Genomic DNA, 19,233 nt, shown 5'->3' on the forward strand with positions numbered 1-19,233 from the left:
TAATGAGCCTCTCAGTTGTTCCTGCCAGGGTCTAGTTAATTTAATCCAATGGATTTTACTAAATTTCAGAGTTTTATCGGGCTCTCCTCTTCTTTAAGGTGTCAAGTTAAAGACCAAAAAGTTAAAAGTGGCTAAAAGTTAAAAGTCTGTGGGTGGCCGATGTCCACTCAAATGTGAAATGAAGCCCACACACAGTGCTGAGGGTAAAATAAGAGAACGATTTATTACTTTGTTCTGTTCTACAAAACTTTATTACAACATAAAGCTGAAGAACAAAACTGTGTCTGCTGGAAATAAAAGGTTTCCCTCAGAAAAATGCGGACAGCAATCACAAGTGTGAAAACTAATATATGTACAGTATTCACTGACTATTTGTTAAGATTGACTTTGTGCTTTGGAGACATTAAGATTCTTTGAAAAAGTTTTCTCTACTCCTACATCACACAAACAACAAAAAAATCTCTGTTGGATACAAAGGTCTTGAAGATATTAGCACCATTTTATGAAAAAATAACCACAAAGAGAACAGTTCTTAACTGTAATGCAGATCTGTAGCTGAAGAGGTAATTTAGAGTTCACACATTTACTTTATTTCTAAGGACTCATCAGCTAATCACTTTAACTTTTTTCACTCTGCTTGTCACTACATTAAACTCTTAAAATCTCACGGCCGAAGTACAGTGGAAAATATTGTCTGTGCTACTTGGCTGAGGGGAAAACCTTGTGTCTCTATGCCTCTGTGGTTCATTTTGTCCTGTTTGTTCATTGGTAAAAAGCATTTAATTCTTGTCATCTTCTCAAGTTACAACAGCAGAATGTAGAAAAAGGAAGACAAAGAAAGCATGGCTGAGTTTTAAAACTTGATGTCCCAGTACTGCGGTGTCTCTTTAGTGGCTTCAAACTCGTCTTCAATGGCGGCAAAGTTGCTGTTGGTCAGTGACGTCACTTCAGGGTGCTGGGTTGGACCTCCGGCCTCTGAAAGGTCAACGTTAGAGAATAACACCCCTGTCATTCTCTTTCTTTTTGTCAATTAACCCCATGAAAAGAGCAAAACCATAAATGAGCTTCCCATGGTCACTGCATCAGTCAAATCTGACAGGAAGAAGACTGTACTACAAGAATTTCATGAATGTTTTTAAGAAATAAAGCTTCATTTATGAGGGTTTTGATAATCTCTTATCTTACCAGGGATGCACAGGATCTGGGGCCTCTCCCACCTGCCTCCAGACAGACACCTGACCAGAGGATTTAGTCTCTGCTGGAAACCCTGAGCACAGTGATAACGCACCACTGCATTGGTCTCGTATCTCTGTCGAGCTTTTCCAAATATGGAGGCATTTCGGACCTTGGGCGGTGGACCACAGGAGGCTGTCGGAGGAGTGAAGACAAACAGTCACATGAGGGAGTTGAGTGCATTCATGAGGAGCTCTAAATGTCCACTTCCTGTTACTCACAGGTGCCTTTCTTGCAGGTGTATGCAAGGTGATAATTGCAGGGCACGTCACTCCAGCGTCCATCATCATGCCACACCATCACTACACAGTCTTCACCAGATAGAAAGTAGCTGTCTGGCTGTCCTCTGTACCAGTTCTCATACAGCTGTATTCATGGGGAGAAGAGACACAGGTGATTTTTTTTTTAACTATGAGTATTTGAGGAAATAGTAATCATACCATGCAGAATAAACTGTGTCCACATAAGTAGTATTGTTCTTGCCACGTTTCCCTGTTTTTTATGTGGTTGTATCACATAAAGGTAGCACAACTCATCTGGTTTGGATTTAACTATATTTATATAATAATAATATTTTACCTTGTTCGTTTTAATCTATACAAAAACCAAAGCATAAAAACTACAACTACCGCTGGGCGGAGCCAGGCTAGCAATTTCCCCCTGTTTCCAGCCTCTTTGCTAAGCTAAGCTAACAGTCGGCTGGCAGTAGCCTCATGTTTAACCTACAGTCATGGGAGTGGCATCAATCTTCTCAGCTAACTCTCGGCAAGAAAGTAAATAATCCCAAAATGTTTCCTTTAATGTTAGGGGACTAACAAAAGACTCTGGGAACGTATAGAAAACATAATGCAAGTCAAAAATATACAGATGTTTCTCTCCTCTGAAAACCAAAGCTGTGTACATTTGTTTTCTATGAGCTCGGTCACACTTTCCCTCACCAGCGGGTTTCCATCAGACCAGCGGAAGTCATCCTCAATGGTCTTATCATTCAAACCGGTCCACTGGTATTCTTTGTAGTTGCCTGGTGAGGACAGTGAGGCATTATATTCAGTCCTAAAGAGACAAAAAAATCACTCACTCTAAACCAAGACGGACTGAACCTACTGTTGATGTAGCTCTGCTCCTCAGGGGTCATGATGGACACCAGATGAGCTCCCAGCATACGACAGTGCTGCTCTGCGACCTCCCAGCTCAGACGCTGGCCGAAGTGTCGGTAGCAGAAGCCGTGGAACTTATCCCACCCCGGCTCACACTGCTCCACGTCTGAAAACATCACAGAGGAGCACACAGGACCACTAAGAGTCTTTGGATGTCTCGATACATTTTTATGCTAGAGACATAACTGTGTGAATCCCCTTTATTTAGGCCTACTTCTATGAAACAGCTACCAGCTTGTTTGACAGACAGCAATTTCCACTTCAAATAAGACAAGAGAGCTCACCGGTCTGGCAGAAGTCTCCTCCGTATGTTGGCAAACAGAGACATTTAATATGCCCGTCTCGGTCAGTGCAGGTGCCTCCATTGAGACAGGGGTCGCCCACACAGGCATCTGAAACAAAACAGAGGGCCACTTCAGATTATTTTGCAGATGAAGCTACATCAGAGCACAGGCCTCAGTTTGTGTGTTTCATTATTGAAGTATTTCAAGTATAAATATCAGGATAAAAATGGATTTCCTGCATCAAAAAGATTTGTGGGATAAAAATAACAGTTTGAGGATGCACAAATTGCAGTTGTGTGTGTATGCCAGTGAATTATACGCATTTACAGAGGCAGATAAATATGTGCAAAGGTGATGACTGTGGCATACTACAGAGCACATCTTCAGTTTAAAGGACATGTTGAAGCTCCGTGCGAGCCAACAGATGGCAGCAGAGGACAAACTTCAGCGTGTCACATGAGGTCAAACTCCTCAGGTCTGTCTTCTTTGGTGAAACTCGGACACTTCTGAGTTGCTTCCAGACTTTCATTCTTTCTGTCTTCTTCTTGTTACACTATTCACTAATAATATACTTTTCAAATGATGTGTGGCTGGGTCACTCTCCTTCAAAAAGACTGATCTGCTCATCTGAAACACTATAAACTGTATTCTATCCACAGAGTTTCAGTTTGATTTTAATTTGGAGCTCTATACTGAAGTTCACCATAGGACATTACAGTAATGGTATTTTGTTTGTTGGGTTTCATGTGCAAAAACATTACAACAGACCTTTGTTGTGATCTGGTTTGATAACTACCCTCCACCAAAGCATCCTGTCTGTGTAAAGAAGGAAGGAATCATTGACTTCGATCATTAGATATTATTACAGTACGTCAGACATGTTACCAAAGATGCAAGTGCACAATAGTGCATATTGATGAAGACGCTGGCACTCACCCTGTAATTCACACAGGCTACTGCATCACTCAAATAACTCCTGTATATTTGTTTCACACTTGCATCTCTTCCTTCCCTCACAGAGGATTCTCATTCACATTTTTTAAACTAACTTTAAACTTAACTGTATATTGCAGATTTTTGAGGAGTTGTTTTGGTAGAAATTTATGAGAAATCAGCCAGTGAGACAATTAATTGTTGATTTTCCATCACATATTTAGAGTAGATTGAAGGCTCTTGTTGCAGTGACTTTATGCTGTCAAACTCTTGTATGGGTGACAACACTGTACAAGAGATATATCTCTTTGCTGCTGGCTAAGGGTCCCTGTCAAAATGGTAGCCCAGTTGTTTAAAGTCCTGAAGAAAAAGAGCAGTTGGAGTTCCAGTTTAATTTTCTAAATTTGTAAAAGAAGGCAAAATGGAGGCATGTGTGTCCAAACTGAAATTAAACATTTTACAAGTGGATTCGGTTTATTTGCTTCCTTTGACACCCCATAAACAAGAAGTCTGTGGTGTCTGTCATTATGCTGCACACACACACCTCACTTCGCAGAGATTTCTCTGTTGTCAGAGTGTGTGTATGGAAGGTAATAACTGCTTTGCACAAGTCAAATGAGAATCATATGTGCTAAAAGTACAATCATCATTCATTTTGCTACAAAATACACACATGGGACTCATTATAAAAAAAATAAATCTTGTGCTGTGACCCATGTTGGCATCTCCACAAGAATCAAGTTTTTTTTTTCTTTTGTCAAGTTTGCAACAACAAGGACGTCGGTTCAAGTCCCCACACTTCCTGCAAAAAGCCTGTATGATGTCTTGTGTTTGTGTAGTTCTGTTCAGACAACTCATAACAATAAATTGCCTGTAGGTGATAATGTGAAGGCAGTAATTTTAATTACTGAATGAGTGGTGGCTTTCCCACTGTCTCTGTCCAAATTAAGGCTCAGTGGAGGATTGAATGGGAGTGTCAATTATCACCACAAATTTGGTTGTCAAATAAGTTGAGGAGACAGAATGGCCAGTAAAGACAAGTGTGTTTTGTAATGCAGTGCACTGCAGATCATTTGAACGCATGTGTAAATATGAATGGAGCCACATGCAGTGCCTCACCATGCTTCCATAAATATAATTGGCTTGTTTTCTGTTTAAAATATTAACTGTGTAACCACTGTGTTGAAAGGCACTTCCCTGTTGCTGTTTTTCTTCTTTCTTTCTTTTTTTTTTTTTTTACAGTGGCAACAACTTTTAATGATACTCACAATTATGCTAATTGTATAGAAACCAGTTTCTGCAATGAAAACACACAAACAGAAAATGTTTGCATAATAAAACTAAAAATACTCATGTTAAAGCAAAATGAGGTACTTAATCAAAATTATGAGCTAGTGAGTCATCATTTTGAATTTGTTTTAGTTACTTATTCATTTTTGTCATGACTAAGTTTTGTTATTATTGTTAAGTTATGTTTTTTTGTTTTGTTTTGTTTTGTTTTTAACTTTTCTTGGCAGAATTGGGCTTCCATACAATGCACAAGTCTACGCAGATGCCATTTTTAGCAGTCGGACCTAACCGTTGAGGAAACACAATAAAGGCTGAAGGAAAACAGACTTATCAACTGACAGTGAGATGAGAAACAAACAAACAAACAAAAATAGATTAGTGATTTTATCAGTCTTACACCTAATAACACAAAACTGTACACATCTTAGAAGATCATGATTAAACAACAGAACATGACTTGAGTATGAAATCATAATTACCATGAAGAATATCTAAAAATATATTGCTTCATACTACCACTCACAACAAATGGACAGTGAACAATGTTTGTGCTTATAAACATAATGCTTCTGCTACTAGACTGTCTAAAACAGCAATAGAAGTCTAAAAATCTGTGGAAAGAGAACAGTTTTAACACTTGCACCTGACATTAGAGGATCAGATATATAACATTATTGCTGCTGCACTAGATAGAGCAGTTGCACTCAACGTAATCATGGTTACATTCCAGGAAAAGATCAAGTTCCTTTATCAAGTTACTTCCAGATTACTGCAACAGACACTTAGCAAGAAGAGAGTGGTGGTGGAGAGAATAATTTGCACTTGTCCGGTGCAGAGATGTATTATTTGTGAATTAAATCCTCTGATAGTGAGAAAAGGTTTACCAATGCAATAACCATCACTCTTTCAGAAAATCAACCACTAAAACACTCATTCATAAACATACCGGTATATTACAGTACTTCACAGAAGTCAATCTTTGGATGAGGAAGAAAAACATCATGCACAAAAAGACTGGACTGTTGACAAACGTCAAATGGGAGCTGTCCCAGTGTGAGTATCTCGAAGGGGAGGTGGTCACAAGGAGACAAGTGAGGAGCGTTTTAAGGTGAAGCGGGAGGAGTCAGAGGGGTGAGTGGACTGTCTGAGACAAAAGTGAAACAAACGTGGGAAGTCATTTGAAAAGGAGGGGAGGTGTTTTACAGAAAATGGAGTAAAGGCAGGTTGGGGCAGAAGACAGACCAGGGATTTTAGTGCATCATTGCGTCGAGTAGCAAGAGGAGGACGGTTAGACTGATGAGAGTGGCTTTAACATTACCTGAAGCTTTCCCTGTACCGCCTACAGCTGCCCTCTCATTGGGCAAGATAAGCAGGGTGGGCGGCTGGGTGAGACTAAACTCAACATCCACCAGACCTTGATCCACTGGTGGTATGAAGGCTGTCACCTTCTTGGGCTCGGCTGTCTTGTGGAAAACCTTTGGCGCAGAGGTGGTAGGGCTCCAGTTGCGTCTGAACCAGTGGGTGGTGGTGGTGATGGCGGCGGTAGTTGTCTTCATGGTCGCAGCAGTGGGTTTTGTACTCGAGGAGGAATCTGGAGCTGCTGTGGAGGTGATGGAGGAAGTTTTTCTGCTGTACTCTAGATCGTTCAGAGACTCTTGGGGTCCAGTTGTGGTGGTCAGCGGAGCCCAGTTAGATGTTTGTGAATCAAGAGGAGAGACGGTAAAGTCCTCCTCAAAGGTTGGGGCAACATTGGCTTCTTCTTCAATGGTTGGGGCAAGGCTAGCTTGTTCTTTGGGGGCAAGGGTTGGGACAATGTTTGCTTCTTTCTCAAGGGTTGGAACAATGTTTGCTTCTTTCTCAAGGGTTGGGGCAATGTTTGCTTCTTCATCAAAGGTTGGAGTAACATTAGCTTGTTCTTGGAGGGCAAGGGTTGGGGAAACTTTAGTTTCTTTTTCAAAGTATTGGGCAGTATCAGCTTCATCTTCAGAAGCGAGGGTTGGGGCAACATTAACTTCAACAGTTGGGGCAATGCTAGCTTCTTCTTCACGAGCAAGGGTTGGGGTACCATTAACTTCTTCGAGCGTTGGGGCAATGTTAGAGTCCTCTTCAAGGGTTGGAGCAACGTTAACTTCTTCTTCAAGGGTTGGGGCAGCATTAGCTTCTTCCTCAAGAGCAAGGGTGGGGGTGACGCTAACTTCATCCTCCAGTGAAAAAGAAACTTCAGCTTTGTCTTGAAGAGTTGGGGAAACTTTAATTTCTTCTTCAATTGTTGGGGTAACTGCAACTTCCTCTTCAAGAGTTAGGTTAACTTTATTTTCCTCTTCAATGATGTGGCTAACTTTGACATCCTCTTCGATGGTTGGAGCAACTTTAACGTCTTCTCCAAGGGTTTCAGCAGCTGTACCAGGTTCATGTCCACTTGCCTCTTCATACCCAGTGGTTGCAGTGTCCAAATACACTCTGTAACCTGATGTTCGATACCGTGCTGTGGTGGGATCAGTAGGCAACTGAGTGGTGTTCAACCCCTCTGGAGACTCAGTGGTAGCTAATGTTACTCCAGAAACGTGGTCTTCCACAGACTTTGTCGTGTGCAGCTGTCTTTCTTCACTCTCCATGGTGACTGTGTCTTCAATTTCTAAGCTCGTACTCCCCTCCTGTTTAGAAACGGAAGACTCCCACAACTGCGGCGCTGTGGAGAGGATATCCAAGTCCAGTTTGTCCGAGTGCTGTGACGCAGATGAGAGGGTGAGATCGGGGAGTGCAGTCTGAGACTCAGCAGGAGCACTGCTAGCTGAAGCAGAGGGTGATGGGTGAGTGGTGAAGCTGGAAGTGGAAGACTCTGATTTGGAGGTGAAGCCAACTGCTTCGACATCAGGGTCCCTCTCTAGAAAAGAGCAAAAAGTAGTTTTGGAGGTGAAAATACATCTATTAAAGGAACAGTAGGACATTCTGGGAAATACGCTTATTCGCTTCCTTGCTGAGATTTAAATGAGATGATCAACACCACTCTCATATCTGTAAATGTGAAGCTACAAACAGCAGCCGGTTAGCTAATAACACATTATTACACAAGCGCAGGACTTTCACCCTGGAGACTGAGGTTTGTGACCTGTGTGGAGCTTGTTGTTATACTGTTGACTTGTTATTTTTAGACATAGTTCACTTATTATTGTCAGTTTCCAGTTTTCTGTCGCCGTTTGGTTATGTTTCCGTTTGTTTAGGCAACAAAACTACTTGGTCAGGTTTTCATAAGGATGAAACAAACAAGATGTATCTACTTTGTGAGCTTTAGAGTTGCTCGTAGGTGGATTTTGTTTGCTTGAAATAGACAGTTCAGCTGTTTTTCCCTGTTTCTACTTTTGTGGTAAGCTAAGCTAATCAGCAGATGATTGTACCTTAATTTTTACCACACAGACTTGAGAATGGTATCAATCTTCTCATCAACCTCTTTGCAAGAATAAGATTGCTTCTAAAAGTGTCAGATCAAGATATTGATGTCTGTTCTTTTGTAAGACTTAGACATTCAAATTTATGCATGACATACCTTGAGAAATATCCCCAGAGCCGTCCGGAGGCGTCCAGAGGGAGGTTAGCTCCTTGATGGATGATTCCATAGTTTGTGCTGGTTGTGTAATGAGTTCTTCCTCTTTTGAGGCCAGAGTTGGGAGAGACATCTGTACAGGATATTCTCCTGCTGCCTCCTCCAGCTTCACCTGAACCACAGGGTCAAGGGTCATAACGGTCACCTCCCTGAAACTCTCCTCGTGAGTGTGATTGCTGTCTGTCTCGCTGTAATTAGCTTGTGATCTGTCAAAATTCAGGCTGGTCTCTTGTGTTTCTTTGGAATCCATTGGCCTCTCAGATGGGTGTTTATTCTCTTCTGGATTTGTCTCTGTGACTGTCTGGTTATTTGTGTGAGGTTCATATGATGATTGGGGAAACTCTGTGGTGCTTTCAGGCTCTGACCGGTGAAAGGTGGCGTTCAAGATGTGGTGGGAATCTGTCTCATTGTAAACACTGGATGGTAATGATGTGTTTTGTGGGGAATCATAGATTTCTGTAGTGCTGACAGTGCTGTTCATCAATGCTGTTAGATGCTGGGAGTCATAGCTAATTTCTGTAGGGGATGAAGTGTCATCTACTGCCTGGAGGAGGTCCACTGTAGGTGTGGTGTTGAGGGAAGACTCTGTAGTAAGTGTTGGGTGTGTATCAACCAGGGTTTCCTCAGTGGAACGGCTCGAGAGAAGGGGAAAAGATTCAACCACCTGTTGAGCTTTGAGCTCCACCTGTTCTGCATGTTGGTTCAGTTGCAGCTCTTGATCTGTTTCCATAAGAATAACAACATCCCGCCCAATGTCCTCAGGCTCTGTAGCCATGTAGTCCATGGGAGAGTCGGTATGAGTATTTCTATTATCTGTAGAGAACAGACAAGTAATTAAAAATTACACAATATCACAATATCTTATATACTTAATTTTATCCTTACAATCTACATATCTTTTTTACATATATCTGAATGTGCATTTTTTTGTAACATCTGTTGAAAATGTGTTTTAAACATGATGATAAAGAGCACAGTCGAAGCAAGGACTGATTACTGTATGTATCCTGGTCTTTGTCCACATTATTGGTAATAAACAGTTTGCATGCATATCCAAAGTGTCTTGACTTTTATTTCTATTTTATTGCACAAGACCCTACAAAATACTCACCCTTGAAGCAATAAACATCATGAAGGCTGGACGGTTCTGGGAAGCCAGTTTGGTTGATGAAGCGGTAGAGGGTTTTGACGCCTGCCTGAGGCCCGCCGCAGCGCTCTCTAGGGGTTATTATGGGGTAGCGGACACTGCCATCTGACAGCCAGCCAGGGCTGCAACGGTCCAGACCTTCACTCCATGCCAAGTACAGCTGTGCTGTTGTAGCCAGCTGTGCTCCTGCTGCTCTACAGTATGACTGTGCTTCATCAAACGACAATTGCTGTGGGATGGGGTCATGAAACACCTCCCCTATGACATAAAATATTTTCATTAATAATTTAATTCTATCTTATGACCAGTATTCCATTAGTTGAATCATACATTTCTTGTGATAATATGTAGATATAGTCTGAGTGATACACTGGTATGACTGATTTTATTGACTAATTTGATCTGATCAAAGATATTTCAGTATTTGTCATATATGTTGGCTGATAAGAAACAAGACATTGCAGCACAGGAATGCCAGAGAGGTCATTTAGAGAGACTGTTATATAGATGGTCCACTAGAGGGCACCGCATTTCTCAAATTTCTACAATAACTCAATTTAAGGGATCCTAAAGTTTTAAATAAATAATGGCTTATACATTGTTATTGTATTTTTTAAGCTCTCAAATACTGACATCAGAACTGGCCTGAAAAATCTAATATCAGTTGAGCTTTAGGGATAAAAAATAGATATTATAATCCATACCCTCAGTTTCTTCCACATAACAGTAAACATCGAAAAGATCATCTGGATCCATTGTCCCATAGTTTCTCACTCCTGGTTGGCCATCCATGTCTCCATAACAACCTTCACGGGGCACTTGAATCGGGTACCTGCAAGCAAGGAAACAATCCACATTTCTCGAGATTAACTTTGTAAACTTAACTTCAAATTCTAGTGGAGAACCAAACACATGTGGGGCTAAATTTGATAAACATGTGATGTAGAATATTCAAGGCATGAAAATGTTTGAATGCTTCACTGTGAGCACCATGCAGTTTTGATTTAATGTTGGGTGGTGTGATACCTGACTGACTGGTCTGCCAGCCAGCCTGCATCACACTGCTCATAGCCGTCATAATAAGCTGCCAGAAGCTGGTCAGGAGTTGCGATTTGTGCCCCGATGGCTTCACAAGCCCTCTGGGCCTGATGGAAAGAGAATGCATAGCGTCCCAAAGCGTCTCGATAGTGGAATACAACCCCTAAAGACACACGTGCAAATAAACAAACACACATACACACACATTTAATATTCAGATCTTTTACTGGATACTGTTTCAAATAATCCTTTAAATGAGATCATTTGTTCAATTTGTCTCCTCAGTTAGTGGAAGATTTAATTGAGCACGTAGACTTTGCCCATCAAATGAATCTGATATTTTGGAAGAAATATTCATGTATTCATCACCTTTGACCTTGAGTTGTACGAGGTCGCTGGCGTCCTCCAGGCCCTGCTGCACCTCGCAGCGATAGTGACCCGAGTCACTGGAGCGTAAATCTCCCAACCACAGTGACAGATCATCGGGGGAGGAAGTGTAGTTGAGCCAGGCGGCGCGGTCTCTGTATGCTTCGTTCACCTTAACCCTTTCACCACGTGCTACCAGGATCTGCGTCTCCACCCCACGGGACACCACAGTCCACTTGACTCGTGGCGCAACGGGGGAGGAAGAGGAAGAGGTGGGTGCGGAGGACAGAGATACCAGGCAGGGGATGGAAATGGAGCTGCCCAGTGGGGCGAAAACTGGACCTGAGTGGGGGATGTTCACCTGGAGCTGCCGGACGTCATCTGCAGAGGAAAATACGAAAATAAAAGGACACAGAGCGTGAAGAAGAGAGCGCCTCTGTAAAACTGCTGAGAATAGGAAATCAATGCCATTCAAACGCACCTTTGTGTTCTTTGCTTATAACTGAATGTGAATAAATGCTGAAAGTGAGAGATAATGGCAGAATGTAGACGTACCAAATGCAGATGGAGTTTGGGTGGGGAAGGCCAGAGTGAGACGGCAGACTGCAATGAGAAGTGGAAGTATTTGGACATGTCTGGAGATAAAGAGGAAAACATTAAATTAGATAACATGTGACACAAATAAAGATTGATAGACGATTCCTACAGTCAACTTTACCAATTTCCAGCTTCCAATTTCACACATGTTTAACCTTTAATAGGCAGAGCGACTCGGGTGCTGGAAGTCATGTACTGTGTTGGTTCAGCTTGTCAGGAGACATGCTCCATTGACCTCACCAAACTGATTTATTGTAATACACCTGCACACCTTTGTGTTACCTTGGGGGAAGAGACAGACTCAAGGTAGGTCATGTTCTGTTTTTAAGTCATTTATTATGAGCATTTGATATAATACGCTGCTGTTTTGTATATGTAATGCTGTTTAGAGCTGAATTCTACCACTATACATGCTGCAAGAAACAAAGAAAAGCTTTATGTAAGCTTATGCATGCAATAAAAACAAAAAACAGGACTAATAAACACAAAGCATCTGACCGTGCTAGTTGAGCCTGTTGTCATGCTAACAAATGCAAATTATTGGAAACATGAATGTCTGTGCCAAATTTCATGGCAATCTGTCCAATAGTTGTTGAGATTTTTCACTAAAAACCACAAATGTTGACCTCATGGTGGCACTAAAGGAAAGTCAAACAAAAATTCATACTCTGGGGACCAAGAACATCTGCAAAAAAGAAAAAAAAAACATAAATGTTGAGATATTGTGAATATCTGAGTGGTGAAAAATTTAAATAATTATTGTACATGTAATGTACATACTGGGTAAAGACAGAAAATCTGTTTATATTTAGTCTGCTCTCACTTATATGAATGGGGTGGGAAAATGTCATTTATTCTATTGGTATAATTGAAAATGTTCATTGATCAAAAGAAAAAAACAATTTTAAGATGTTAAAAAGGCAACTTTAAAACAGAATAAACTGACACATCTTGCAAATTAATATCAAAAACACCTTTCAGCACAAAAAAAGCAACAAAATTCAACAGACCAGACTAAAGCCTTCAAAATTTATATAACCTCCATAAAGGTATGGTTTACCGCAGGACTGCTGTATTACACTGCATTAGTTATTGTATGTATTGGTAGCTTAGTATATACAGCGTACATTTGGAGAAAAGCATTGTAACCTGCTAATTTTGTTGGAAAGTCCCATCAGTTACTGTAGGACGTATTTCAGTGCTCAACTATGAAGCATAAAAAAGCAACTTCCCTGGTTTTCAAAGGGAAGCTTGGAGCACAGACTCCTGACCACAAGCCATTCATCACCTCCGGGAGCTAATGACACGGCGTCTCAGCCCAGCAGCATCCTGCCAGCTCTCCGTCACCAGTCTGGCCCTGTTATTAACCCAGCAGGCATGGCAGGACGCTCGCAGTGACCTCACACAACCTCCTCAGACGGCCATGATGAAGCTGCAAATGTTCGTTCATTATTAAACAGCAGCGCTCCGGCTCCAAATTACTTTTCAGGGTTGATTGAGTCAAAGGTGCCTTTAGGATTCAGATGTGTGGCACAATCTTAATGCTGATGTTAAAGTGCTTCCTCTTTCTTGGACTTTGCTTACCACCACACTAGTTATAGTATATACAATAACTCTACAACTGCATCTTGACTTGTTCGACCTGAAACAGTGAGATTGCAAGGTTTTACATATAATTTCACAATATGAAATGGACTGACTAGTGCCTATAATCTAAATATAAATTTTCATGGAGATACTTTTAGGCAGTATGGAGCTGAAACGATTAGTCAGTGGATCAATTAGTAGATAGAAAAATATTGACAGCAATTTTTTCTGACCACTTGAAAATTCTTTAAGCAAAAATGCCCAAAATCCACAGGTTCAAACTTTTGAAATATGAATATCCTAGGTTTTTGATGGCAAACTGAATGTTTCTGTATTTTGGACTGTTGTATGGATGAAACAAGTCATACAAAGATGATAACTTGGGCTTTAGGAAATTGTGAGGGGCAGTTTCCACTATTTCATGACATGCATAACCATTTATCAAAAAAATCAGCAGACTAACTAATAACACAGCCCTGTAGGCAGTGGTGGAAGAAGTATAAAGATAATTTCCTTTATTAAAAGAGGAATACCACACTATAAAAGTCTCCCATTATAAGTAACTGCACTGAAAATTTTTACTTTAGTGAAAGTACTACAAAAAGTACTAAAAAATGTTGTAGTATAAGTAGTATATTATAACTCCTTTATGTACGTTTGTTATAAGCCAGTCATGTGTTTGATATGGAAAATCTTAATCTGAAAAGTCAATTGTAGCAACAGCAGTGAAATACATGTAGTAGAGTAAAAAATACTATTTTTTCCTTCTGAAATGTAATGTAAATGTAGAGTAGTACAACTGGAAGCGCCTCAGAATTGTACTTAAGTACAGTCCTGTCACTGCTTAGAGGCAGAAAGAGGGTTTTTTAGGACAGAGAAACTCTTGACTGTCGCAGATGCCACCAAAGCAACAAAATTGTACTGTGTGTGTATGTGTCTGTGTGTTTTTTATATTCATGGGGTCCCAACAGTGGAAGCCCAGTCATGTGTGGGGTCTGACATTGTTGTGGGGACCAAAATGTTAATCATTACATTTCAGGGTGACGATTTGGGTTATCTCTAGATTAAGGAATGACTGTAGTTTAAATGCATATAAGTCTATATAGTGTCCCCACAAGTGATGGAAACAAATGTGTATGTGTGTGCCAGCCTCAGTCATGTCTGTCATGATGAAGCTTTAATCTACAGACTTAAGATGGCAGTATGTGTCACTTCGGCACCATTCAGTCGTGTAAACATCCATCCATCCATTATCTATAACCACTTGTCCTTTGAAGGGTTGCGGCGGACCTGGAGCCGATCCCAGCTGACACTGGGCGGGAGGCGGGGTTCACCCTGAACAGACATACATACAGAATACATGTGCTCAAGATGTTACCGAATCTAGCACACAAAGAGATCTGGAGGTCGGAGCTACAGAAGTGAGCCACAAGTTGAACGAGCATTGATAAAGTCGACTGTCCTGCATCTGTATATCAAACACATCACAGCTGACGGACTTGTGTCAAATTAAATGGGCTTCTTTGACGGCAGGATAATTGTTGTTTGTGTCCTCGCCAGCTGGGTGGACTCCACTGAGCTGGTATCACTATTAGTATTCTTGACAAGAAAACGTCTCACAAAAAGCGAGCAGTGGGCCAGGAGGACAGCTGCACACTGTGCTTTCACTTCATACCGACTCCCTTACAAAAGGCCTCGGGGGAAAATTAAAGGACAGGGCACTGGCACACTTGCTTGCTTTTTCTCTTTCCTTTCGCTTGCTCTTTTTTCAAGGATGGAAAAGGAAGTTTTAAACCACTAAGAATCGCTCTGGAGCAGGCTTGTACAAAAGGGCCGGCCACATTAAGACACTGCACGCTGTCTGAAATGATGGAACTGTTGTGAGAGTGTGCTTATAGATGACTTTTCGCATTTAGATTGATGACAGAGGAGAAAATCCTGGTTGCTGCCGATTAGTTTGTGACTTTTTTAGGCCACATTTCTCTTCGGCCTGACTGCCACCAGGGACTCTGCAGTTCTGCTCTTTAATGATACGAACAATAAAGACAAGTCAAGCTAAAATCAATGGCACCCACTGCATTTACAGGTCTAGAAACTGCAGCCAGTGCATTATCCATAAGCAGAACTAATCCAGCTGCACTGACAGCTAAATCTTGCTCACAACATCTTGTGGGTGGCCTCTGCAGTACTCCGCATCAAGGTCAACTCAGGCAAACACTCTCCACCAACAAGCTGGAAAATGATTGCTGATCCCAGTCTAACCGAGTCCAACATGCAGAGACACTGGTTTGACTGATGTGCAGTGCTGAGCTGGAGCTGGCTTTGGCACCAGTGAGGCTATGATAAAGTAGTCTGCTGCACATCTGAAAACACAGTAAGTGGTTTGTACAAGGTAGAAATCCACACTTGCTAACTAAAATCACTGACGAAGCGTATGGTAGCTTGCTAATATATGACCTTTTTAGAGTGTAGGGTAATGCGGGGATCAGACTCCACAAAAATTGCCCGATTTTGAGACGATTTTGTCGTGGCTGACCAATTACCAGCGTCGCAGCCGATTGTGAAAGACAATCAGGCGTCGATACCCATGTAGCGTGACATGCTACACGACCTGTCGTGGTGTGACACCTGGACGAGAAGACTTGCGTTTTACCAATCAGGTGCTCTCTGTAGAGTGCCGTCAAGTAACCATGGCGAAGAGGAGGAGGGATGCTGAGGTTGCTGCTGTCAGGTGGCACAACAAAAGAAAGGAAAAGTTTGTTAAGCTGTGGCAACAGCACCTATTTGACGTTTCCTCAAGGGAGAACCATGACCGAGTCAAGAAAGACAAACGTTGGTGAGAAATAGCGGAAGCACTTAATCAGCCCGGCGAGTAGCTGGCTGTGCTGCCATAACTATGACCAAATAGCTAACGTTAGGTAAGCATAATCAGATATTTCCCACTCAATCTAAACTACATGAATAAAACTCTAAAACACACATATTCCTCCATGTGTGCACTAATTAAAACAACACAACTAGTACCTACATTTATTACTGTATATTGTTTACCACCCTATAACTGCTACATTGGAAGTTATGCTACAGTTCATGATGCTATAGAGTTACTTCCTGTTTACATACTTTGTTGCATTTGATTGGACAGTGCTCGATGTTTTCCAGCAAACAATTTACACATTACTACTAAAGTCTTTACTAACATTGCTTAAGTTAATTAATCCGATTCAGTAAATAATGGCTTTAAAATTAGCAAGTATTTACTAAGAACTTAACACAGAGACTTAGTGATGGTTTTATGAATCCAGTATTTCTACAGCATCTAAAATTTGGGGCAGTCTTTGCGAGTTTGCAACCAATAGACTGTAAAACTAAGACCAGATCTGAAAAAACAATCTTTGCTGACGACACCAGACTCAACACTCAACACAGAAGCTGCAAAACCTCCAACTGAGTGGAAACTGAAGCCCAGTCTCTGTATAACTGGGAGTGATTCTTCACAGGATGCTGCCTTTTAAGGACGCCAACCTAAACTTCATCTCAGCAAGGTCTGTTAACGTGCAGGCTCCAGATGGTGTGCTGCCACCTCAACAATGTATCTCAGCACCAGCTGTTGTATGCTCCAGAGTCAAGTCAGTTGCCCCTGTTTGACCTAACAAGGACTATTCACTCAACACCACTCCTCTGACTCCCTGCACCATCAAACAGAACACCTCCACAAATCCCAGGAGTTGCATTTTTTCAAAGCACCCCCCACCACCAAAACTACAGCATGCAGATCACCAAAAAAATCCACTGTCTGACTCCCAACAAGATGGCTACTTTGGAAAAGCCACCCACCAGACCATTCACCACCGCATGTGCCTGGGAGGGAGTCAAAGGCCATTTCAAACAAACACCTGATCTCAGACCTGACTCAACAAGTCCCTGGAGCGACCACAGCCCATGCCTGGCAGCCTTTATAGACACTCTTCAAACAGATGAAAAGGGAGCACAAGCTTAAGGACTTTTCATTAACAAAGAAAAAGGTTTGATCTTACATTATTACATCTTGTGTCAACAAGACTGACAGAATGTATTTTCAGAAGTGAACTTAATATTTTTAAGGAAACAAATTACCTAACTCCATCTTTTTTTATGGGATTTTAATATCCACAGCGTACTATGTGTTCATAGCTTCACAAGCTTTTGGTTTATGAATGTCTGTTCTGCTCCAATAAGAAAACAGAAAGGAAACAATCAACCATTTTTCCTAAGGACTAATAAAATGTGTACCTTATTTTGGACACGTCATTTGCATTTGCAGTATTTTATTTTGCAAACATCCTCTCAGACTGTTTTAACATTTTTCTCGTGTTGCCCTGCCTGATATTTTCTAGCCTGGTGGACAGAGTGAGTTCCATTTTGTTTTCACATCATTATTCATCTTGCTCAAGACGTGGGGAACAATGCAGAAGTCTGAAGCCATTTCATCTCAGCTTCAGCCACTCTACCTGCTGCCTCTTCATCACCAGCTCTATTTAAACAGGTTTCCCTGCTCTAACCACTATGCAACATGCAGCACACTATCCCAGCCAACTCATAAAATGCCAGCTGAACTTACTCGATCCAGTGTCAATATTAGGACTAAAGTTAGGACTAAAATGTGGGTTCAATCTGTAGATCTATCTATCTATCTATCTATCTATCTATCTATCTATCTATCTATCTATCTATCTATCTATCTATCTATCTATCTATCTATTTTATTGTTTAATATATTTTATTGCCTTAGTATATTTTCATTCTGGTATATTTTTAATTGCTTTACGAATATTTTTATTGCATGTTTGTTTATTTTATTTTATTGTAGTTATCTTAATTTTATTCTTTCTAATCTTCTTATCTTTCTTATCTGTTCCTAATATGGGGGTTGCAATGAAAATTTAATTGACATGTTCAATGACAATAAAGACTCTTGAATCTTGAATCTTGACTCTTGAATGAATCTATCCATCCATCCATCCATCCATCCATCCATCTATCCATCTATCTATCTATCTATCATGCATCCATTAATGAATTCCACCTGAGCCCTGAGGAGTAGAAAATGAACAGAAGAGGCAAAGTGTGCACTTAAGACAAAAAGGCTGCTTCTTGTGTCTCCTGCAGGGCAAAGGAACAACATTGTATCTTAAATTTAGCTTCCTTTAATGCCAGAAAAAAAATAGCATTTAAATAAAAAAGAAAGAAAAAAAAGTCATCGTTTTTCCATTCAGTTTCATGGAAATCTTCACGCTCACCTGTGTGGAACAAAATCATCACAACGCTCCATAATCAATTAATAATCATGGTGGAAACACATCAACCAGCTACATGCTCTGCCACAACACAGTGGGTGGGTTCATGCTGTGCAAGAAAACCAAAAAGAAAAAAGCACAAAACCTTTTACAAATTAAAAAAAAAAGTTATACTTAACTAAGTGCGTCAGTTCCTCAAAATGACATTTTCTGGAGAGAAAATGAACTAGTGGCCACAATTTCAGGACCTCCTCTGAGGACAGCAACTACTGTAATGCAATTAACTGGCGAAGAGGGTAATTTTCTCAAATGACTCCATAATTTAACATGACATTATAAATTTAAAAGAACTTGGACAAAAACCGCATCAGCTGCGTACCATTGACAGCCCGAAACGCAAAAGAAGAACCTACCGGCTTCTTCCGAGCAGCATTTCAGCTGATGCAGGATGGATCGACTCCGCGGCTGCAGAAAGTATTTTCCGTCAGCTCCTCTCGGCTCGCTGCTGCAGTGCGACTGTCCTGTTCGAGGGGAAAGCGGCTCTGGATGCTCTGCGCAGGTACGAGGGAGCTGGGACCGCCGTCCGACCCACTCCGAGGCTCACAGAGAAAGGAGGGAGTTGAGAGAAAGTGAAGCCAAATATGAAATCCTGAACTGCCCACTTTTTCACCCAACAATCGGGATGGAGATGGCGCATGCCTGTCAAGTGGGATTGGGAGGGATG

General features: G+C 41.2%; 1 protein-coding gene across 1 annotated transcript; it reads right to left on the reverse strand.

The window, feature by feature from the left end:
* Positions 1-288: 288 nt before the first annotated feature.
* Positions 289-19,060, reverse strand: LOC121620016 (brevican core protein-like). The gene is made up of 14 exons (XM_041955953.1): positions 18,923-19,060; positions 11,605-11,684; positions 11,053-11,430; positions 10,672-10,846; positions 10,350-10,477; positions 9,610-9,903; positions 8,442-9,311; positions 6,216-7,781; positions 2,675-2,782; positions 2,338-2,496; positions 2,172-2,254; positions 1,455-1,599; positions 1,186-1,368; positions 289-975 (listed from the first exon to the last, which is right to left on the reverse strand). Exons 1-14 carry the CDS (start codon positions 18,940-18,942, stop codon positions 854-856), a joined length of 4,311 nt encoding a protein of 1,436 aa, XP_041811887.1. The 5' UTR covers positions 18,943-19,060; the 3' UTR covers positions 289-853.
* Positions 19,061-19,233: the final 173 nt, after the last annotated feature.

The sequence above is a fragment of the Chelmon rostratus genome, chromosome 16 (genome assembly GCF_017976325.1).
Source record: "Chelmon rostratus isolate fCheRos1 chromosome 16, fCheRos1.pri, whole genome shotgun sequence".
Taxonomy (NCBI): domain Eukaryota; kingdom Metazoa; phylum Chordata; class Actinopteri; order Chaetodontiformes; family Chaetodontidae; genus Chelmon; species Chelmon rostratus.

Bases quoted from the DNA above. Each gene is read 5' to 3' on its own strand.
- LOC121620016 (XM_041955953.1), bottom strand. From the start codon at position 18,942: ATGCTGCTCGGAAGAAGCCG. The intron at 1,600-2,171 runs GTGAGGGAAAGT...CCATGAATACAG, and splicing joins GGTCTGATGGAAACCCGCTG to CTGTATGAGAACTGGTACAG. The intron at 976-1,185 runs GTAAGATAAGAG...TTGACCTTTCAG, and splicing joins CCAGATCCTGTGCATCCCTG to AGGCCGGAGGTCCAACCCAG.